The 24,706-nt window shown below is 35.2% G+C and overlaps 1 protein-coding gene and 2 non-coding genes across 3 annotated transcripts; 2 read left to right on the top strand and 1 right to left on the bottom strand.

Moving 5' to 3' along the window:
* Positions 1 to 2,166: 2,166 nt before the first annotated feature.
* On the bottom strand, positions 2,167 to 12,064 carry LOC104227200 (transcription termination factor MTERF4, chloroplastic). The gene is made up of 2 exons (XM_009779394.2): positions 11,565 to 12,064; positions 2,167 to 4,069 (listed from the first exon to the last, which is right to left on the bottom strand). Exon 2 carries the CDS (start codon positions 4,050 to 4,052, stop codon positions 2,472 to 2,474), a length of 1,581 nt encoding a protein of 526 aa, XP_009777696.1. The 5' UTR covers positions 4,053 to 4,069; positions 11,565 to 12,064; the 3' UTR covers positions 2,167 to 2,471.
* On the top strand, positions 4,395 to 4,498 carry LOC138890904 (U6 spliceosomal RNA). The gene has a single exon (XR_011407266.1). It is a non-coding gene; the product is annotated as a U6 spliceosomal RNA (small nuclear RNA).
* A 5,286-nt stretch (positions 12,065 to 17,350) lies between the features above and the next one.
* On the top strand, positions 17,351 to 17,454 carry LOC138890903 (U6 spliceosomal RNA). The gene has a single exon (XR_011407265.1). It is a non-coding gene; the product is annotated as a U6 spliceosomal RNA (small nuclear RNA).
* Positions 17,455 to 24,706: the final 7,252 nt, after the last annotated feature.

The raw sequence follows: 24,706 nt of genomic DNA, 5'->3' as shown, positions 1-24,706 counted from the left end.
ATCTATATAGGAGAAAATTGGGAATACACACTGCCTTAGCAAACATGAATGGGAAGATCTGGGCATTTATTGATGAAGATATTGAAGTGGAAGTGATGATAGACATGGAACAATAACTTACTCTCAAGTTGTTTCATAGAGTTTTGGATAAACATTTGATTGTTACGTTGGTGTATGCAAAGTGTAATGTAATAGAGAGAATTGAGCTTTGGGATTCTTTGTATCACTTAGCTTCTGACATGAACTTACCCTGGCTAGTGGGAGGTGATTTTAATGTCATTCTGACTAAAGAGGAGAAGTATAGAGGCTTGCCAGTTTATCTTAGTGAAGTGCAAGTCTTTGCTCATTGTATTGACACTTGTGCTCTCTATGATTTTAGTTTCAAAGGGATTCTATACACATGGTGGAATGGGAGATCAGATGATGCTTGCATTTTGAAGAGATTAGATAGGTACTTGGCTAATCAACAATTCCAGGACTTGTTTCAAGCTTTAGAGGTTGAGCATCTTATTAAATATGGCTCAGATCATGCCCCTCCCCTATTATCATGTAATATGAATATTGTTCAAGTGAAGAACCATTCAAGTTTCTACACCACAAATAGTTATATACAAGTTGTATGTAAATTTTATCTTTTGATCAAAAACAAAAAATTGTATGCAAGTTGTATATAAATCATAGCTTTTGACCGCATTTATATATATTTTATAAAAAACTCTAGTTACTTTTTGTAAATATAAAACCCTACTTAAACCGAGTAAATATTGTCCTAATTTTGTAGTTATATACACATTTGGAAAGAAAATTAGAGGCGGTTTTTAGTTTAATATATTTCAACCACTTCGAGGTGCTTCTTTTGTTCCTAAGAGCACCTCTGCGGATCTAGCATGATTGTTCAATCTCCAGAATAATAGAATGTAGCACAAAATTGATGAATTTTCATTCAGCTTTCCTTAACAGCTTGTTTGGATGGTTGTTACCTACTGCATTGTATCGTATTGTTACTTTAAATATTTGTTTTGATTGTTACTTAAATTTTATTGTATCGTATCATTAAATTCGTTGTTACGTAATGATGAAATGTGCCACTTTATGTAACGACCGTTTGGTGTGGTCGCATCGTTTTCTTGTGTTTTTCTCTCAATCTCACCCTTCATTATTATTAAATAATTTTATTTTATCATTTACCATACCTTTTTATATACCGTATCATAATTCGGATTTGAAGGCATTAGATACCGATATTTTGTGAACTGTTTATGTTCACGTTTGTACCTTCTTTGATAATTATTCTAATAAAATTAAAAAATCAATGACATGCTAGTTAAGGACTAACTGAATAGGTGATAATTGAACCAAAAAAAAAAACGAGAGTTCCAATTTGCTATTCACTATTCAGTATCTTGGCTTTGTTGTTAAGTGATCTTAAATCAAAAGTAAAACAGTTGAACGTTATCAATCAGTAACACGAGAAAATCACGAATTTAGATTTTGTCAATTTATTTTTCCGCCAAATTATACAACATAGTACTATTTTCGATTTTTTCTTTTAATGGCGTTTGGACCAATTAGTGGGTTAAATTGAAAGAAAGAGTATTTTAAGTTGAAATTGAAAAGAATATTTGGAACTTGAAATTTGAACATGTTTTACCAAACTTTTAAAAACTGCTTACTTTGAGAAATACCTTTTTATCAAAAATAACTTTCCGAAGAAGTATTTTTTGGAGAGAAATAAGTTTGTGTTAAGATCAATTTATTTGAAAAGTACTTTTTCAGTATTTCATAAACGGTTAAGTGACAAAAAGACTAGCATAAGATGCAAGTTTAACCATTCAACCTACGAATAGGCTAGTCATGACCCCGTAGAAAATATCAAAATTCTCTCAGTAAAATTTTGCTACTACTCTCTTAGGGGTCGTTTGGTACGAGGTATAAAAAGGTATAAAGGTGGTATAAAAATTTAATATATCTTAATACTCTGTTTGGTTAGCAAATCAGGTATAAGTTATCTCGGTGTTAATTTTAATACCGGAATAACTTATACCTTATAGAGGGTAGGGTAATTAACACCGGTATAATTTATACTTTCTTCTTAGAAATTATGCAATTATCATTCTTAATACAACATATCAAACAGTGAATAAACAATAATCCCAGCATAACATATACCGGCATAAACCATATTCCAAACCCCTTATTTTATTAACTATTTCTGTTATTTTATAACACGGTATCAGAAAAGCAAGAGCCTCTATTTCAGTCCAAACATCACTTTTACTCCAGTTTCACTCTCTCATCAGGTACGATCATTGTCTGTTAGGTTCCTTCTGTTTACGGTTTTGAAGGGTTCTAAGGTTCATTTCAGAAATTGAGACCAATCAAACAATCATTATATGGGCCAATTAATACCTCATGTAGTAAAGTTCTTCCTATATTCAATCTGATAAAGCATTTACATCTACTTCAGTAGTCTATAGATTATCGTCTTCACTGTAATCATCGTCGTAATCAGAGGCTGATTCATCATTTCTGGGCTCCAGTAGAGTGTTCATGTCAAAAGATGATTCACCGGCTTCCATTTCTTCCATGTCAATAAAGTCATAACTCATCCGCTGATTAAATTTCTCATCGGTACAGTTAAGAAGCCATGCAAGGGAACACTTTAAGCCTTTTTCTGCTATCCTTTTATGTCTTGGTTTTATTGTGGACTCCAAACCATAAGTGAAGAAAGCTGGGAAAGCGACCAATTCTTCTAACGGTCTTGCCATTGTAGTTTTGAAATACTCGAAACTCTGCTTCATAATGTCTAGATTTAGAGCAAGCACCTGGGGACATCCCACAACCATTTCTCGCACTTGTTCCGAGGAAAATCCACATCCCTTGAGGAAATCAACATGCTTCACTACAGGTGCTTTACTGAGGCTGATGATCTGCGGCATCTTTTCCACAACTCTCCCAAAATCTTCAGGAGTTGATTCGATTACTGAACTAAGAAATTCTTGTTGAATTGGAAGTTTTGCCTTTAGGTCCATTCCTAAGATCTCGGGGTATTGTGCAATTACTGAAGGAAGAGCAGTTTCCCTCACGTTAAACTGTAAAAGAGATGTTACATTCGGTTTCACCCTTTCTTTCAGTCCAAATCCAAGAATGTGTGGATGCTTTTCGATCAATCTAGCCACAGCTAGCCGCGGAATTCCCAAGATTTCTAGATATTCTACGAATGGTTTAATTACCCGACCTACCCGCATCCCTAATATCTCAGGATATCTAGTCAAAACCCCACCAATTTCTCTTCTTGCCACCCCAATTCCTACCAAATAAGCTACTGATGTACTCATTGTGCCCTCAAGCTTGAATCCCAATACTTCAGGATACTTCTCCACGACTCGAGGGATATCATTTGGTTTAATATCCATGCCTTGAAGATATTTCACAACCGGAGCAAGGTCTACCACCACACTTGCATGGAGAACTTGTGGGTAACGCCGCAAGAAGTCTGTCAAAGTGGATTTTCTAACACCCAATTTGCCCAGATAATCAAGCACAGGGATCATGTTTTTCTTCACACTGCATCCCAGAATTAGGGGATAGTTATTAATATCTTCAATTGTGAGTCCCAATTTGTGAAGAAAGTCCACCCGTTCTCTCATGACTTCCACAGTCACAGGAAGTTCTAATCCATCGAGCTCGTCAGGTACAATGCCAATGCCCCTCAAGAATTCATAAACACGTTCACGGTTGGCTGCCTTCTCATTCCTCATCTCTAATAAACTAGGATGAGTGTAGAAAGATGATCGCTTTTCTTTCCTACTGCCACTGTAAGTGTCCGTCTTAACTGAAGATGAATCCAAAGAGCTTGATGAAAGAGCAGCTCTCATAGCAAAGCAACAGGGTAATCTCATTATCAGGTCCTTTTTCTTCTCATTGAAACTCGAAATACTTGTAGCTGAAGCAGATATTAACCGGGGTCGAAGGAAAGTGTTGGGGGGCAACTCGTGATTTATGAGCAAAAAACTGGGATTAATGATGCGATTATAACTAATGATCTTCATATTCTTAAGATGACAACCTGCACCAGACAGAGATGCAATTGTCAAAATAAAGCCTTCAGACTCACAATATCATCAGCAAATAAGTTGAACAATTAATATCATTCTTTCTCTCCTGTTTTTAGTACCAAATGAGTTAAGGATGATGTGGAAAGTAAGGCCTTTCAATTGTGCAGTAATGTTGCACAGAAAAAAGAGAGCAAGGCTTGGGAAAGTTAATTAGTATGTGGGCAACATTAAAGCATTGGATTTAACACATGAATTTGAAACGGCAGACGTATTCAAGTTACCTTCCTTTTCAACCACAAAGCAGAACCAAGTAGTAATAATTTTAAGCTTTAATTGATTCGGTTATAAGAGAAGAATCTAAAATTGGAATGATACCAAGAAGATTGGCATGGCCCCTCGCAAGGATGACATCCAGAAATCAAGAAATGGTTCAAAAAAGTAATAAAAGAAGAATCTAACGTGTAGAAAACTTGTTTACTAGACTGAAAAAGTACGATAATTCCTCTCATGCTTAAAGGGCACAAGGACAGGTGATACTATTTACCACAGCAGTACTGTTAGTCTCTGGATGTAAAGTTATAAACCTTACAATTGAGATTGATTGATAGGTAATGGGATAGCAATAACCATTCTCCTTTATGTTCAACAACCCAAGCACCCACGAGAAACTACTCCTAGTATTTTCTTTTTCCCGTACACCAATCCCACCCTCATCCCACTCCCCAAATTGACTCTTTTATGAAGCATTTTTTAAAAAAAAAAATGATTAACAGCTTCCATAAGTTTTTTATGAAAGATGTTACAGATCATTAAACAGCTCTACAGGGAGTAGACCTTAAGAAAGTAAAATATTTGGGCAAAGGTCAGCACTATGCACATGTTAGTTTGGGAATTACAAACAGAGATAAAAAAAAATTTTGATAAGGATCATTAATCTTTTGAAAGAGAGCCTTGGAGCAATGGTCAAGTCGTCTCTGGGTGACCTATAGGTCACGAGTTCGAGCCGTGAAATAAGAGCTTGCATCAGGGTAGACTGCCTGCATCAAACTCCTTTTGGGGTGCGGCCCTTTCCCCGACCCTGCGGGAATGCAGGATGATTTGTGCACCGGGCTGCCCTTTTCTTCGATCGTTAATCTTTTGAGATTTTTAAAAAGACAAGGACATAAACTATAAAACAAAAGAGACTTGTAAAGTTCGCCGAGTTACTTTTTTTAACATTCCCAATTTGGTAATTGTTGAAAGAGTGCCATCCCTAGTTTTCTTCCAGGGAACTCTACTTCTCAAACAAATACGCATAGCCATACACAATCTGCGAGACCACCTAACTATGTTACTTATTTTCAGTAAGAAGAAGGGTGCCCCAGATATTTCCCCCTAACTACAGATACCAAGTGAATCACCAAGCCTTCCCAATAGCAGATGTATCATTTGTACCTTCTAAGCTGCTTAATTGACGACAAAACAATCAAAAATAGTCACTTCTTTCAAGAACTGAACACATCACACTAGTTATGAACAGGTAGCATCTATCAGTGAACCCTATAAAAAGATTAACTTTACGCCAGCATATCCAGGTCAACCATTACCTAATCGAAACACTAAATAGTGACTCCACAAACATTTTAGACTTAGCGACATTTCCAGCTAAAGAATTACCCAAAGAAGAGAATGTCTCCAGTAGACATTTCTTATCACTCCTAGGGCCTTATAGATCATGGTTAAGAAACTACAAAGGAAGATGCGTGGTTGGTGCAGGTCACTAATTTGAACCTTGCGGCTACCTAAAGCATGGTACGTAAGTGGGAGAGCTCATATTCCCCGAGTTTCAAACCTGTTCGGTTATAAATAAAAAAAATAATAATAAATGTCTATAGCAGACAGCTCAACTAATACCAAGCAGATAATTAGTAGGTAATAAACAGGAAAGGTAATTGGAGAAAATGTTATTTGGGAAAATTATAATTCTCGTCAGAAGCCATCTATATAATCGCAATGAGATGTTACTCTTAACCACTACAGGATTTATTCTACAGTTCATTAGCATCGGTTCACTGAGTTTCTAACAAGGTTTAACAATGAGTTTACACTTTAAAAATAGCTTCTCCAGACTCCAATTAACTGCATCTTACAGTAGAGGAAATGAAAGCTAAGTAAGAGGGACGAATCATATAGTACTCTAAAGGAAACATACAACAAAATCAAATGAGGTATCTGAATAAACTTACCAGAAAAGAGAAATAAAAGGAATGAAACCGACAGATTTTTCCTCCAGGTGAACAAGGGCGCAAGTCAGGTAGGTAAAAAGAGAAAACAGAGAAGATAATGGTACAGAATGAGTCGCAAAGGAATGAGTTTGGGCTTTTACTTGCTGGGCATGTGTGGGCTACAAGAGTGGATATTAGGTCTGGTTGTGATGGGCCGCAAATCTTGGGCATTTCTTGGCTAAAAACTGCACGGAGCGCCCTATTTGGTCGCCCCCATTTAACCTATACCCATTTTTTTTAAAAGTTTTAACTTGTACTCATATTTAAACAACTCCAGCCCCCTTTCTCCTCTTCTTCTTTGGGGGGGAGGGGGGGAATCCAGAGATCATTGTTATACAAAGTTCTGTTTTCATGCCAACTACTTTGATATTCAGACGTTAAGAGTTTCAACTGAAATACAAACTAAAACAGATTTTCGACAGCCATGGTTGAACTCACATGGGAGAAGAGTAAAATATTACAAGGAAAAAGCTTGGATGAACAATCAATCACTCAAAATGATGAACAAATTCAAACCATGAACACCGGGAGGTAGGCAGCCTTCTTGTCTTTCTGTCTCCAGTCATTAATGTGTTGTATAAAATCTTACGACAACAATAAATACTTAAATAAAACCTGTACGACACAGTAGTTCAGTAGAAGAAACCAGACTAGCATTTTCATGTGTGAGACAAGAGCAAATCAGAAAAACTTCAACCAGTTACAAAACAAAAACTTCAGCTCTAGAGGTGAAGTTCGCCAGTTACAAAAAAGAAAACTTCAGCTCTAGTTCGCCAATTGGAAAAACAAAAACATCAGCTTTAGAGTTGAAGTTCGCCAGTTACAAAACAATAACTTCAGGTCTAGAGCTGAAGTTCGCCAGTTAAAAAACAAAAACTTAGAGCTGAAGTTCACCAGTTACAAAAACACAGTTACAAAACAAAAACTTGTTCGCCAGTTACAAAAATAAAAACTCCTGCTCTAGAGCTGAAGCACACTTGCTACTTCAGTCATGTCTACTAGAATACTGAAGTTTTGCGTGATTGTCTTTGCTAATTCAGTCATGTGCTGAAGTTACGCAAAGTTCGCCAGTTACAAAACAAAAACTTTAGCGCTAGAGCTGAAGCACACTTGCTACTTCAGTCCCGTCTACTAGAATGCTGAAGTTTTGCGTGATTGCCTTTGCTACTTCAGACCCGTATGCTGAAGTTACGCGAAAAAGTGGGTATGCTTGCAATTTTTTTTGCAAAGCGGGCACAAGTTAAAACGTGACCCAAAAAACGGGCACAAATTTGCATCTATGTCTGCTTTTTGGGTCACGTTTTAACTTGTGCCCGCTTTGCAAAAAAAATTGCAGGTGTACCCACTTTTTCGCGAAACTTCAGCATTCGGGGCTGAAGTAGCAAAGGCAATCACGCAAAACATAAGCATTCAAGTAGACGGGACTGAAGTAGCAAGTGTGCTTCAGCTCAAGAGCTGTAGTTTTTGTTTTGTAACTGGCGAACTTCAGCTCTAGAGCTGAAGTTTTTATTTTTGTAACTGGCGAACTTCAGCTCTAGAGCTAAAGTTTTTGTTTTGTAACTGTGATTTTGTAACTAGTGAACTTCAGCTCTACAGCTGAAGTTTTTATTTTTTAACTGGCGAAATTTTTGTTTTGTAACTGGCTGAAGTTTTTCTGATTTGCTCTTGTCTCACATATGAAAATGCTAGTATGGTTTCTTCTATGAAACTACTGTGTCGTACAAGTATTATTTAAGTATTTATTATTGTCGTAACATTTTATACAACACATTAATGACTGGAGACAGGAAGGCTGCCTACCTCTAGGCGTTCATGGTTTGAATTTTGTTCATCATTTTGAGTGATTGATTGTTCATCCAAGCTTTTTCCTTGCAATATTTTACTCTTCTCCAATGTGAGTTCAACCATGGCTGTCGAAAATCTGTTTTAGTTTGTATTTCAGTTGAAACTCTTAACGTGTGAAAATCAAAGTAGTTGGCATGAAAACAGAACTTTGTATAACAATGATTTTTGGATTACACCCCCCCCCCCCAAAAAAGAAAGAAAAAGGGGGAAAGTTGTGTAAATGTGGGTACAAGTTAAAACTTTTAAAAAAATGGGTATAGGTTAAATGGGGGCGACCAAATAGGGCACCCCGTGCAATTTTTAGCAAGGAATGCCCAAGATTTGCGGCCCATCACAACCAGACCTAATATCCACTCTTGTAGCCCACACATGCCCAGCAAGTAAAAGCCCAAACTCATTCCTTTGCGACTCATTCTGTACCATTATCTTCTCTATTTTCTCTTTTTACACACCTAACTTGCGCCCTTGTTCACCTGGAGGAAAAATTTGTCGGCTTCATTCCTTTTATTTCTCTTTTCTGGTAAGTTTATTCAGATACCCCATTTGATTTTGTTGTGTGTTTCCTTTAGAGTACTATATGATGTGTCCCTCTTACTTAGCTTTCATTTCCTCTACTGTAAGATACAGTTAATTGGAGTCTGGAGAAGCTATTTTTAAAGTGTAAACTCATTGTTAAACCTTGTTAGAAACTCAGTGAACCGATGCTAATGAACTGTAGAATAAATCATGTAGTGGTTAAGAGTAACATCTCATTGCGATTATATAGATGGCTACTGACAAGAATTATAATTTTCCAAAAAGAGTAACATTTTCTCCAATTACCTTTCCGGTTTATTACCTAATAACTATCTGTTTGATATTAGTTGAGCTATCTGCTATAGACATTTATTATTATTTTTTTATTTATAACTGAACAGGTTTGAAACTCGGGGGATATGAGCTCTCCCACTTAAGTACCATGCTTTAGCTAGCTGCAACGTTCAAATTAGTGACATGCACCAACCACGCATCTTACTTTGTAGTTTCTTAACCATGATTTATAAGGCCCTAGGAGTGATAACAGGAAACACATCGACTTAATAGAGATAGAATGATAACAGAAGTGGAGAGATATCAGTTAAGAGATAACAAGAGGAAAGTAAAGCAAACAGGATCCAAGGGTCTAGCCTTAGCTTTCAGCCGGCTAGACAGTGCAACAAATAAAGAGTATGAAGATTGTGACGGGGGATAAGAACAAGAACTTTGTGTGTTTCTCTATGAATGTGTGCACGTTTGTTAAAAAAAGAGAGTGAGGCGTATATAGCATTCAGTAGAGTAGAGTAAATAAGGTAAAGCAGTTTAAAGGTTTGGAAATAAGGCAAGGAAAACAATCAGTCCATCAATTAGGCATGACAGGGCCAATTAATAGGCCAAAATCATCGGGATTATATCCAAAAATAACTCAGAATTGAGGTCTAAATAAGGTAAGTGGTAAGTCTGATAGCCAATTAGAGTCAGAACACCAAAAATCTGGCAAGTAACAGGGCGCTTAGCCACAAATAAGGTAACACAAGTAAATAGAGACCGATTTAGGAGTTGGTGAGGCAGTCAGCCCATAAATTAAGCTTAATAGGAACAATTAAAGCAAGTAGTACCAATTAGGAGTCCCAAAATAAGGAAAGTAGACAAAATTATAGGAAGTAATCACCTCAGTAAACAAAGCTAATTTCAAACCCTACACAGTTTAGGTAATCAATCAATTACTCAAGAATAACAAGCAAATATTGGGTCGAGTAATGAAATAATCAATCAAACTAAAAATTGGAACACAGTGATGAAAGAATCAGTGGAAATGGATAATCAAACACACAGGAATTTTTAGAAAAGTTTTGCGAAAACAGATGAAGTGAAACCCTAATTCTTAGAGAACATTAGGATCGATTAACAGCAAGGAAATCAGAAGATCTTTAGAGAAAAATGCTATAGGAACTCGAAATCTTTTCTGATCCAAAGAGATCTGAACAGCAAATAACAAGGAAGCAAAACCCTAATTTAGAGGGATACTAAAATCGATTGACAATAAGAGAACAAGAGATTTTAAAAAGAAAACTACTGGATAAAATAAAAATCACTCCAGATCTTCAAAGATCTAAACAGATTCACGTTGAAAAGATGAGGGTTTGGAGAAAAGGGGTGGGGTAAAGGAAAAATCTAACTATAGCCACAAAACCAACGATACTCACAAACATTGATGAACACAAGGCGGTGTTCATAAGAAAACAAAAGCCTAGGTCGACTCTGAGTCGAACCTCTTCGAGGTTCCCTCAGAAAACAACGAGAATCGAACAACCACCAGAAGTAATAGGTTAGATAGGGTAGCAAAACTCCAAATAACCCCATATTTGGTCAGGGATTGAAGGGGTTTGGGAGGTTTAGGGGTGACGGTGCATCTAGGGTTTGGGTGGTCTCAGAGAGAAGATAGGTATTCAAGGGTGGCGGTTCGTAACAAATGACTAGCGTTAGGGGTCGTTTGGATTAAAAATGGAAAAGGGGAATGTGGACCATTGATCTCTAGATCAACGGCCACGATTAGAAGAGATTTGGGCCGGGTAGGGTTATTTTAATTTGGGCTGGGGCGGATTGGGCTTAGGTTAATTTGAATTGGGCTGGGGTCCGAATTTAAACTTAATAAATGGGCTATTTGTTAAATACTCAATTAATTAATAAAATAATTTGTAAAAATATCTAATTAAATAATAAAAATAATTTTTATGCATGAAGGTGATTTAAAATAATTACTTAACATTATAAAAATATAAAAATTTATTTTTTGTATAGATAATGTAGTTATGCATATGCATGGACAATTATTGCAAAATATGCAATTATCTTCTTAAAAATGCAAATGTAATTGTAAAAAATATAATTAAAATATTTGAACACTCATATGAACATAAATTATGAATTTAGATGACTAAATCATTGTAAAGTAATATGAGGGATAATTATTGAATATTTATATAATTAAAAATACAGAAATAATTGATTTAAGGTTTTTAAAAATTATAGAAAAATTGTAAAATACTTGTGCATGTTTGTAAATTCATGTACAATATTTTAAAAATGTGTATGCACATTTTAAAATATATGAGGAAAAAATTGGGTATCAACAATTACATGCTAGATAAGCGAGCTAGCTGAATTTTAGGGAATATACACAAATAGCAACCATTCACATACTAATATTTGCCAATCAAAAGTCCAGTTCATATTGGCTATTTCAAACATCCAATCCGAATTTATAGTTAGACAGTGAATTAGTATTTAATCAAGCATATAGATGAACAAAATTGAGGCAGATTTTATAATGCTCTGATATATGTATAGTGGTTACATGATTTGAGACTAAAATCAGTACCTGAATAGTAGAAAAATAGTCCACAATGAGCCAAGTAAAGATAGAGACAAAGATGAACAGAGCTTAACAAAGCAGCAACAGCGATTTCAGCAATTCCTTTAATGGCTCGATCTAAACTCGAAAATCCCAGAGATTGCACAGAATATCGGCTAAGTGAAGCAACTTGTGAAATCTTTGTATTGATGGATCTGAGCTCAAAACTACAACAACTAGACAATTTCTTGACAGAACATTCGCCGACGAACTCAACCGGAACCGACGACCGGAGTTTTCGAACGACGCCTTCGATCTCAACTCTTGACGTTGCTTTTTGATAAAAATGGACTATTTCGAACAGATTTTTCAGCTGGGTTACGTTGCTTTTTAGCTCTTTTTTTATAATATTTTCAGATCTCTCGTCTCCAGAATCCCTCACTCTTTATTTGTATGTTTTCTACTCTCCTCTGCTTTTGTTCCCTTTTCTTTCTCTTTTTTATTCTTCCTTTTTTTGTTTTCTCTTTCCAGCCATTTTTTGTGAAGAAGATAGAGAATTGCGGCTGTGTTTTTTGGGAATTGGGGGTGAGGTCTGAAGTTAGAGGTGTGGAGAGAAGGTGGATAACGGCTGCTAGATTTTTTCGTTCATGGGAGGGGAGTATCTGATATGTTCTAGGTTAAGGGGAGGGGAGTGTTTTAGTGAAGAGGGAAGGGATGGGCTAGGCGAGTTATGGGGTGGATTGGGCGTGGGTTTAGGCTGCTATTTTGGGCAGTTGGGCTATTGATTTTGCTTAGTCTAGTTAGGAATGTCAACAACTCAATCCTTCTTTTATTTTAATTGCTAAATCAACTACTTTAGATAACACACTTAAATTAAAATTAAATTTATAAAATTAGCCCGTTAACTATCACTTAACCAATTATTTAACTAAAAATGCATGTAAAATGACTAACATATTTTTTGTTGTGATTTTTCATGTATTAGTTCTACAATTAATAAGCAATTAATTCCTAAAGTGCAAATTAAACCTAAAATGGCATGAAATTAAAATGTGATAATTTTTATAATTTTTTTCTAATATTTAAGATATTAAAAATGCATAAAATGCAACTAAATAAAGAAAAACTCCTAAAATCAATTAAAATTATTTTTGGTCTATTGTGCTTACAGATTGCAGATTAAAACTTGGCCGTAGGAGAATACAGTAAAAACCCTAGCTCCAATTTCGCTGCGAGCTCCTCCCATGGCTAATATGACCGGCGGCCAGCAACCCTCAACGGCTGGTCTGCCCCTAATCTTAATCCAAACACTTCCCAGCCCCGAGGCTTCTCCAATTTATTGAAGCCAAGTTCATTAAATATGCCCATGCACGTAAACCCTAGTTCAAAAGTAGTTGAACCTATTCCAGTTACACCTATTCAGTTTTTACATGGAGAACTTATCGTTAGGTGGACAGAAGCATAAGTAAATCCTATGAAAATTATCGAAGGTCTTCAATATGCAGTGATTGGTAAGTTTTCATATGGTTGGCCTGAACTACAAGAGATACGCAAAATAATTCCCTTTCTATGTAGAGTTAAGGGTGAATGCAACGTAGGTTTCTTGAGGGATAGACATGTTCTAATTAGATTGTCACTATGGCAAGATTATGTGAATTTAATTTCGAAGGTAGCTTATTACGTGAAAGCAAAAGTTTGGGTACCAATAGCAAATGCGTCCTTTGATTTATGATGCTAAGTTCAAGCTTGGTGAAGAAACTCCTTTGGCAATGGCATGAATTTCATTTCCAAATGTGTTGCCTACTTAATTTGTAAACAAATGTTTATTTTCCTTGGCCTCTGCATTAGGAAAACCTTTGTATCTAGTTATTGCAACTATTAATAAAACAAGGCCAACCTATGCAAGAGTGAAAGTACAAGTTGATCTTTTAGCTGAGCTACCTAAGGGTGTACGTATGGACATTTTGAATGAAGCTACTGGGAAAAGAAGGTCTGAATGGGTCAAGATTCGTTATGACTACATTCCTAAGTATTGCGAGTAGGTTACAAGGCCACAACGAGGAGGAATGCTGGAGATTGCATCCAGAATAGATGATAATAGTAATTCAAAGCAAACTGGGCATGTCAACGTGGAGCAAGAGCAAGATGTGATTGATGATAAGAACCAGGAGAAATTGAACAACATGTCACCACCAGTTAAGTTACTAACTAGTGGCATTGTAGTTGGGTACCGAAATGGTAGGTGGACTAAAGTAAGAGACAATAGGCCAAAGAAGAACAATGAGTCTAAGGCTCATAATACAAGTGTTCTAATGCAAATTACTAACAAATTTGCCCTATTAGAGGAAAGAGCAATTGAAGAGGTGATACATGTGAAGAAGGAAGCAGTTTTGGAAGTGGAAAACAAGGTGAAAAATGAGGCAAATAAGGCAATAAGTACATATCCTACAACTATTGGGATTGGTAGTCCAAAAAAGAATGAAGCCTAAAGCGCGGTAAAGAGAACATTCCTAATCCTAATGTAATTGGGATTGAGGAGGCAAATGAGAAGGAGTCTACAATTGAATGGGTGCATAGAAATTTTGGTACGAACAAGGAGGAATTGAAACAACTCAATGTGACTGTAAACCACTTGTGTCAAGAAATACCATCACAAATTTTTGATGATTCTGCCATGAACAAGGAGATTAATAATGAAGTAACTTCTGCTAAGGCTTTGTGGAGTGATGAGGTGGACTATATGGAGATGAATTATGACGGAAGCAATATTTAAAAGATTTCCCAAGGAGGAGGAAAAGACAACCAAAAAGCTGACCTAACTACTGCTACAGTAAACCCTAGTCTACTAAAAACTAGGGTTGGGATTAATGAGGGTACTAACAAATAGTATGGTAATTTATCAGTTGGATATGATAAAGAACAACAAGAACAAGATGAAATCATTGAAGGATCACCAATTGAAGCTTCAACTAGGAAGCATGCCAATGGAACAGTAAACCTAGAGGTTCTGTAAAGGTTTTTGATAATGTTGAACATGTTCCAGTAGATTTTTCAGGTGGTGGCCAGGATGAGAATGTTAATATGAATGTGTTAGAGGATACAGTGCATTCATACCATTAAACAACAAAGGCAAGGTGATGGAAACCAATGGAACAATGATTTTTGTGATCCTAGCTACATTAAACCCTATGTTAGGATCAGTATATGATCTTCATGATACAGGAAGCATTGGGGACTATGGAGATGAATTAAATGGTGTTGAAGGAGGATACAAGGCAGACACATGATCAAATTGACCTGGCAATAAGGGCATGTGCTTCAGAATCTAGGAAGACAAACACAAGTAACAATGCAATTCAAATTGTTGCTTTTGCAGTTGATGATCCTTGCATTCTAGCTGGGAAAATGTTTAGTGTTACAAGTGGTATATTGTTAGTATTTAGTGATAGTGTTACAAGTGTTACAAATAGTATATTGGCAAAGGGCATTCTCATATATCAAAGGGGCCAAAAAGAGCTGGGGATGAAAGCAAAGAACCATGAGCCAAAGCCTTTGGCACTTCAAATTGTTACTGATGAGCAACCTGAACTGGAAGAGTTATGAGAGGATGTTGATGAGGAATCTATGGTAGACAACTTCCAAAAATTTCTCAGCAATGAGATTTTATCACCAAGAAGTGTAGACAAGAAGAAGTCAGGTACCAAATACGCAAGGAAATAAAAGGAGAAAATTATATTTGTTAGGGTACAACCAAAGAGGAGTGGAGTCTCTAATTCCAAATAATGTATATGGATAATGCATTAGTATGAAATGTGAGGTCAATCAACATTGAGAAAGCTTTCAACAGGTTGATTAACCTTCATAGAAAGTACAATTTCTAACTGATTGGTCTTATGGAGCCTTCGCAAGATATTAACAAATTGGATCTATATAGGAGAAAATTGGGAATACACACTGCTTTAGCAAATATGAATGGGAAGATCTGGGCATTTATTGATGAAGATATTGAAGTGGAAGTGATGATAGCCATGGAACAATAACTTACTCTCAAGTTGTTTCATAGAGTTTTGGATAAACATTTGATTGTTACATTGTTGTATGCAAAGTGTAATGCAATAGAGAGAATTGAGCTTTGGGATTCTTTGTATCACTTAGCTTATGACATGAACTTACCCTGGCTAGTGGGAGGTGATTTTAATATCATTCTGACCGAAGAGGAGAAGTATGGAGGCTTGTCAGTTTATCTTAGTGAAGTGCAAGTCTTTGCTCATTCTATTGACACTTGTGCTCTCTATGATCTTAGTTTCAAAGGGATTCTATACACATGGTGGAATGGGAGATCAGATGATGCTTGCATTTTGAAGAGGTTAGATAGGTACCTGGCTAATCAATAATTTTAGGACTTGTTTCAAGCTTTAGAGGTTGAGCATCTTAGTAAACATGGCTCAGATAGTGCCCCTCTCCTATTATCATGTAATATGAATATTGTTCAAGTGAAGAATCATTCAAGTTTCTGCACCACAAATAGTTATATACAAGTTGTATGTAAATTTTATCTTTTGATCAAAAACAAAAAATTGTATGCAAGTTGTATATAAATCATAGCTTTTGACCGCATTTATATATATTTTATAAAAAACTCTAGTTACTTTTTGTAAATAGAAAACCCTACTTAAATCGAGTAAATAACGTCCTAATTTTGTAGTTATATACACATTTGGAAAGAAAATTAGAGGCGGTTTTTAGTTTAATATATTTCAACCACTTCGAGGTGCTTCTTTTGTTCCTAAAAGCACCTCTGCGAATCTAGCATGATTGTTCAATCTCCAGAATAATAGAATGTAGCACAAAATTGATGAATTTTCATTTAGCTTTCCTTAACAGCTTGTTTGGATGGTTATTACCTATTGCATTGTATCGTATTGTTACTTTAAATATTTATTTTGATTGTTACTTAAATTTTATTGTATCGTATCATTAAATTCGTTGTTATGTAATGATGAAATGTTTCATTTTATGTAACGACTGATTTGGTGTGGTCGCGTCATTTTCTTGTGTTTTTCTCTCAATCTTACCCTTCATTATTATTAAATAATTTTATTTTATCATTTACCCTTCCTTTTTATATACCGTAGCATAATTCGGATTTGAAGACATTAGATACCGATATTTTGTGAACTGTTTATGTTCACGTTTGTACCTTCTTTGATAATTATTCTAATAAAATTAAAAAATCAATGACATGCTAGTTAAGGACTAACTGAACAAGTGATAATTGAACAAAAAAAAACGAGAGTTCCAATTTGCTATTCACTGTTCAGTAACTTGGCTTTGTTGTTAAGCGATCTTAAATCAAAAGTAAAACAGTTGAACGTTATCAATCAGTAACACAAGAAAATCACGAATTTAGATTTTGTCAATTTATTTTTCCGCCAAATATACAACATAGTACTATTTTCGATTTTTTCTTTTAAAGGCGTTTGGACCAATTAGTGGTTAAATTGAAAGAAAGAGAATTTTAAGTTGAAATTGAAAAGAATATTTGGAACTTGAAATTTGAACATGCTTTACCAAACTTTCAAAAACTGCTTATTTTGAGAAATACCTTTTTATCAAAAATAACTTTCCGAAGAAGTATTTTTTGGAGAGAAATAAGTTTGTGTTAAGATCAATTTATTTGAAATGTACTTTTTCAGTATTTCATAAACGGATATAAGAGAACCAAGTTGTAATAATTCAAAAGTAGTAATAAATTTTTTCAGTATTTCAACCACAAAGCAGAACCAAGTAGTAATAATTTTAAGCTTTAATTGATTCGGTTATAAGAGAAGAATCTAAAATTGGAATGATACCAAGAAGATTGGCATGGCCCCTCGCAAGGATGACATCCAAAAATCAAGAAATGGTTCAAAAAAGTAATAAAAGAAGAATCTAACGTGTAGAAAACTTGTTTACTAGACTGAAAAAGTACGATAATTCCTCTCATGCTTAAAGGGCACAAGGACAGGTGATACTATTTACCACAGCAGTACTGTTAGTCTCTGGATGTAAAGTTATAAACCTTCCAATTGAGATTGATTGATAGGTAATGGGATAGCAATAACCATTCTCCTTTATGTTCAACAACCCAAGCACCCACGAGAAACTGCTCCTAGTATTTTCTTTTTCCCGTACACCAATCCCACCCTCATCCCACTCCCCAAATTGACTCTTTTATGAAGCATTTTTTTTAAAAAAAAATGATTAACAGCTTCCATAAGTTTTTTATGAAAGATGTTACAGATCATTAAACAGCTCTACAGGGAGTAGACCTTAAGAAAGTAAAATATTTGGGCAAAGGTCAGCACTATGCACATGTTAGTTTGGGAATTACAAACAGAGATGATTTTTTTTTTTGATAAGGATCATTAATCTTTTGAAAGAGAGTCTTGGAGCAATGGTCAAGTTGTCTCTGGGTGACCTATAGGTCACGGGTTCGAGCCGTGAAATAAGAGCTTGCATCAGTGTAGCCTGTCTGCATCAAACCCCTTTTGGGGTGCGGCCCTTTCCCCGACCCTGCGGGAATGCAGGATGATTTGTGCACCGGGCTGCCATTTTCTTCGATCGTTAATCTTTTGAGATTTTTAAAAAGACAAGGACATAAACTATCAAAAGAGACTTGTAAAGTTCGCCGAGTTACTTTTTTTAACATTCCCAATTTAGAAATTGTTGAAAGAGTGTCATCCCTAGTTTTCTTCCAGGGAACTCTACTTCTCAAACAAATATGCATAGCCATACACAATCTGCGAGACCACCTAACTGTGTTACTTATTTTCAGCAAGAAGAAGGGTGCCCATATATTTCCCCCTAACTACAGATACCAAGTGAATCACTAAGCCTTCCCAATAGCAGATGTATCATTTGTACCTTCTAAGCTGCTTAATTGACGACAAAACAATAAAAAATAGTCACTTCTTTCAAGAACTGAACACATCACACTAGTTATGAACAGGTAGCATCTATTAGTGAACCCTATAAAAAGATTAACTTGACGCCAGCATATCCAGGTCAACCATTACCTAATCAAAACACTAAATAGTGACTCCACAAATATTTTAGACTTAGCGACATTTCCAGCTAAAGAATTACCCAAAGAAGAGAATGTCTCCAGTAGACATTTCTTATCACTCCTAGGGCCTTATAGATCATGATTAAGAAACTACAAAGGAAGATGCGTGGTTGGTGCAGGTCACTAATTTGAACCCTGCAGCTAGCTAAAACATGGTACTTAAGTGGGAGAGCTCATATTCCCCGAGTTTCAAACCTGTTCGGTTATAAACAAAAAAATAATAATAAATGTCTATAGCAGACAACTCAACTAATACCAAACAGATAGTTAGTAGGTAATAAACAGGAAAGGTAGTTGGAGAAAACGTTATTTGGGAAAATTATAATTCTCGTTAATAGCCATCTATATAATCGCAATGAGATGTTACTCTTAACCACTACAGGATTTATTCTACAGTCCATTAGCATCGATTCACTGAGTTTCTAACAAAGTTTAACAATGAGTTTACACTTTAAAAATAGCTTCTCCAGACTCCAATTAACTTCATCTTACAGTGGAGGAAATGAAAGCTAAGTAAGAGGGACAAATCATATAGTACTCTAAAGGAAACATACAACAAAATCAAAGGGGGTATCTGAATAAACTTACTAGAAAAGAGAAATAAAAGGAATGAAGCCGACGGATTTTTCCTCCAGGTGAACAAGGGCACAAGGCAGGTGTGTAAAAAGAGAAAACAGAGAAGATAATGGTACAGAATGAGTCGCAAAGGAATGAATTTGGGCTTTTACTTGCTGGGCATGTGTGGGCTACAAGAGTGGATATTAGGTCTGGTTGTGATGGGCTGTAAATCTTGGGCATTTCTTGGCTAAAAATTGCACGGAGCACCCTATTTTGTCGCCCCCATTTAACCTATACCCATTTTTTTTAAAAGTTTTAACTTGTACCCAAATTTTAACAACTCCAGTCCCCTTTCTCCTCCTCCTCCTTCTTCTCATTCGTTTTCTTCTTCTTCTTCTTCTTTTTTTTTTGGGGGGGGGGGGTAATCCAGAGATCATTATTATACAAAGTTCTGTTTTCATGCCAACTACTTTGATTTTCAGACGTTAATAGTTTCAATTGAAATACAAACTAAAACAAATTTTCGACAGCCATGGTTGAACTCACATTGGAGAAGAGTAAAATATTGCAAGGAAAAGCTTGGATGATCAATCAATTACTCAAAATGATGAACAAAATTCAAACCATGAACGCCTGGAGGTAGGCAGCCTTCTTGTCTTTCTGTCTCCAGTCATTAATGTGTTGTATAAAATATTACGACAATAATAAATACTTAAATAATACATGTACGACATAGTAGTTCAGTGGAAGAAACCAGACTAGCATTTTCATGTGTGAAACAAGAGCAAATCAGAAAAACTTCAGCCAGTTACAAAACAAAAACTTCAGCTCTAGAGGTGAAGTTCGCCAGTTACAAAAACAAAAACTTCAGCTCTAGAGCTGAAGTTCGCCAGTTACAAAAACAAAAATATCAGCTTTAGAGTTGAAGTTCGCCAGTTACAAAATAAAAACTTCAGCTCTAGAGCTGAAGTTCACCAATTACAAAAACATAGTTACAAAACAAAAACTTCATCTCTAGAGCTGAAGTTTGCCAGTTACAAATAAAAACTTCTGTTCTAGAGCTGAAGCACACTTGCTACTTCAGTCCTGTCTACTAGAATGCTGAAGTTTTGCGTGATTACCTTTGCTAATTCAGCCCCGTATGCTGAAGTTACGCGAAGTTCGCCAGTTACAAAATAAAAACTTTAGCTCTAGAGCTGAAACACACTTGCTACTTCAGTCTTATCTACTAGAATGCTGAAGTTTTGCGTGATTGCCTTTGCTACTTCAGACTCGTATGTTGAAGTTACGCGAAAAAGTGGGTATGCTTGCAATTTTTTTTTGCAAAGCGGGCACAAGTTAAAACGTGACCCAAAAAGTGGGCACAAATTTGCATCTATACCTACTTTTTGGGTCATGTTTTAACTTGTGCCCGCTTTGCAAAAAAAATTGCAGGAGTACCCACTTTTTCGCGAAACTTCAGCATACGGGGCTGAAGTAGCAAAGACAATCACGCAAAACATCAGCATTCTAGTAGACGGGACTGAAGTAGCAAGTGTGCTTCAGCTCTAGAGCTGTAGTTTTTGTTTTGTAACTGGCAAACTTCAGCTCTAGAGCTGAAGTTTTTGTTTTTGTAACTGGCGAACTTCAGCTCTAGAGCTGAAGTTTTTGTTTTGTAACTGGCGAACTTCAGCTCTAGAGCTGAAGTTTTTATTTTGTAACTGGCGAACTTCAGCTCTAGAGCTGAAGTTTTTTGTTTTGTAACTGGCGAACTTCAACTCTAGAGCTGAAGTTTTTGTTTTGTAACTGGCGAACTTTAGCTCTAGAGTTGAAGGTTTTGTTTTTGTAACTGGAGAACTTCAGCTCTAGAGCTGAAGTTTTTGTTTTTGTAACTAGCGAACTTTAGCTCTAGAGCTGAAGTTTTTGTTTTGTAACTGGCGAACTTCAGCTCTAGAGCTGATGTTTTTCTGATTTGCTCTTGTCTCACACATGAAAATGCTAGTATGGTTTCTTCTATGAAACTACTGTGTCATACGAGTATTATTTAAGTATTTATTGTTGTCGTAATATTTTATACAACACATTAATGACCGGAGACAGAAAGACAGGAATGCTGCCTACCTCTAGGCGTTCATGGTTTGAATTTTGTTCATCATTTTGAGTGATTGATTGTTTATCCAAGCTTTTTCCTTGCAATATTTTACTCTTCTCCCGGTGAGTTCAACCATGGTTGTCGAAAATCTATTTTAGTTTGTATTTCAGTTGAAACTCTTAATGTCTGAAAATCAAAGTAGTTGGCATGAAAACAGAACTTTGTATAACAATGATCTCTGGATTATCCCTCCCCCCTCCCCAAAGAAAAGAAAAATGAAGGAGAAGAATGATGAGGAGAAAGGGGGCTGAAGTTATTTAAAAAGTGGGTACAAGTTAAAACTTTTTTAAAAAATGGGTATAGGTTAAATATGGGCGACCAAATAGGGCGCCCCGTGAAATTTTTACAACTTTACAAGACTATGCAATTTTAAAGGGGCATTTGCATCTATACCCACTTTTTGGGTTACATTTTAACTTATATCTGCTTTGCAAAAAAAATTGCAAGCATACACACTTTTTAGCATAACTTCAGCATATGGGTCTGTAGTAGCAAAGGCAATACGCAAACTTCAGCATTCTAGTAGACATGCCTGAAGTAGTAAAAATTGTTGAACCAAGTGTGCTGAAGTTTTTGTTTGTAATTGCTGAACTTAAGCATTCTAGTGCTGAAGTTTTGTTCTCAATTTGCTTAAGTTTTTCAAAAACCTCAGCAGAAGATGCTGAAATTATTTAGTACATTTGTAAAAACTTCAGCACTATATAAGCTGAAGTTTTTGAAAAAGCTTTCTAACACACTGGATAAATAATCACCTTATTCTTTCATAGTGTATTACTACTATAAAATAATCAGATTGCCAACAGTATCTAAATCATAAATTTTGAAAACAATAAACGTGAAAAGAACAGAATTATCATGAAAAGAATCACTAAGTGTGACCTTAAACTTCCCGTACGTGGAAATATTCACAAATTATTGTCTACTAACTTACGTAATTATTTATAATTTATTTTTAAATAATCTGATAAACATACTTATGGCAATCATTCCATGAAGAAGAAGAAGAAGGAGGAGGAGGAGGAGGAGGAGGAGGAGGAGGAAGAGGAGGAGAAAGGGGGTTTAAAAAGGAAAATTTTACATTCCTATGCCACATAGGAAACCTTATTACCCTCAATGTTTAAGGTTTGACTTAATTACACTTAGTATATCAAATTACCAATTCTATACCATAATTAATTAAGGGTATAATTAATTGTACATTATTTACTCCTTAATTAAAGGAATCTGCACGTTTCTCCCTCTACCCCTCAGTCCCACCTACGTTTTACTTATACCCACATTCTTTTTACCATTTTCCATCTTCTGAAACTAAATTCTCCATCTAAATTCACAGAAAATTAAAGATTTTTAAACAGAACAGTATTCACAAACGTGAAGGCGAAATGTGCACTACGAATGTGAAACAAAAGCAACAGAAGCATATGAACAACAAGCTTCGCGCAACAACATCATGATATTTCAGAAATAAAAGATAAACGGACATGCATTTTGACCAGTTTATGGTTTTTAGAAGTCTTAGTAGAACTACTTTGCTTTCTACACAACCATTAAAAAACTTTGAATTCAAATTTGGGTTTTCAAAAATCATTATTTGTTTTGATTGAGTGTGTTGTAAATAATTGGGAATATGTTTTGGAGTTTATATCTCAATTTTGAGGGGTTTTGGCGAAGATTTAGACTTGGTTTTGGCTGAATTTCAGATTGAAACTCGAAGAAGAAGACATATTGCAGAAATTGTAGATAAATTATAGTTACAGTTGGATTGATCAGAATTTGAACTAAATATATCTTCGCCGCCGTTGACGGTCTCCGACGAGGAAACTCCTCTGTTCTCTACTTCTCCATTTTTTATTTTTACTTATGTTTTACTTTTTCTATTTCTAATCCTAGTTTCTTGATTTCGCACACTTTATACACACATTTGATACAGCAAAAATATGAAGTAGTTACAGTTGGATTGATCAGAATTTGAAATAAATAAAAGAGATTTTTTACATCCTATGCCACATATATTTCAAATTTTATGAAAGTCTGATTTTACGGTAATATCTATAAAATTCCTACATTTATCTACAAATAAACTACACATAAGTTTTAGGATGTATAAAGCAATATTGTTTTCATAATTATCTACAAAATTACTACATTTATACTACAATTAAACTACAATCTATGTTGAAAAAATGTTGACTACAAAATTTTCTCTTCATCTACAAAAATTCTACAAATATACTGCAAATCAGTTTAAGTATGTATAAAACAGTATTATTTGTAAGGGTATCTACATAATTACTATATTTATACTACAAGTAAACTACAATCTATGTTGAAAATCTACAAATTATCTACAAAATATCTACAAACTGGGTACATTGAATTTTAATATCCCAATTCCCATTCAATTGTAGCATAATTGAGATTTTTGACATAATTCCGTTTTTTTCAGAAGATTTGTAGAAGTTTTAGTCGTTTTTTTTATTTGTGAAAACAGAAAATAAAGCATCTACAATCAGAATACAAATAATCTACAATTTATCTACAAAATATCTACAATTTCTGCAATATGTCTTCTTCTTCTTCTTCTTCTTCTTCTTCTTCTTCTTCTTCGAGTTTTAATCTGAAATTCAGTCAAAACCAAGTCTAATCTTCACCAAAACCCCTCAAAATTGAGATATAAACTCCAAACCATATTCCCAACTATTTTCAACAACACCCAATCCAAACAAATAATGATTTTTGAAAACCCAAATTTGAATTCAAAGCTTTCAAGCTTTTTAATGGCTGTCAATGGTGGATTTGTAGCGATTTTGATTTAATGACGAACTGAGATTTTGATTTGTAGCGATTGTGAGAAAAAAACGGAACATAATTTGATTATAAATTGAAGATAAAGGATTTTCGTGATATGATTTGATCTCCTTTCCGTTTCAAAACTTGAATTTAATGTAGAATCAATCAATCCCAAGATTCTTTCCTGATTTTTCGCACGTTATTAAGGGAAGATTCTGCCCTATTAATTCCTAATAAACGAATGGTACAGAAATTGTAGGAAAAATGTGGACTAGGCGGGTAATTTAGATACTATGCACATATTTGATAATAAAGTTTCATATATGGTATAGGAAGGAAAAAATTCCTTTAAAAAGTGGGTACAAGTTAAAACTTTAAAAAAAATGGGTATAAGTTAAATGTGGGCGACCAAATAAGACGCCCTGTTCAATTTTTACAATTTTAAAGGCAATTTGCACAAAAAGGATATTTTTTTGAATATTATCCATAGTTGTGCGAAAATTGGCTTTAACAAGTATAATAAAAGGAATTCTGAATTAGAATACCCTAAGTTGAGCGCAAATGTGGCATGCAATTCATGAA

Source organism: Nicotiana sylvestris, chromosome 4 (assembly GCF_000393655.2).
Source record: "Nicotiana sylvestris chromosome 4, ASM39365v2, whole genome shotgun sequence".
Lineage (NCBI taxonomy): Eukaryota > Viridiplantae > Streptophyta > Magnoliopsida > Solanales > Solanaceae > Nicotiana > Nicotiana sylvestris.
The sequence above is the reverse complement of the archived record's forward strand: the minus strand, read 5'-3'. Positions and strand labels throughout refer to the sequence as shown.

Bases quoted from the DNA above. Each gene is read 5' to 3' on its own strand.
- LOC104227200 (XM_009779394.2), bottom strand. From the start codon at position 4,052: ATGAAGATCATTAGTTATAATCGCATCATTAATCCCAGTTTTTTGCTC.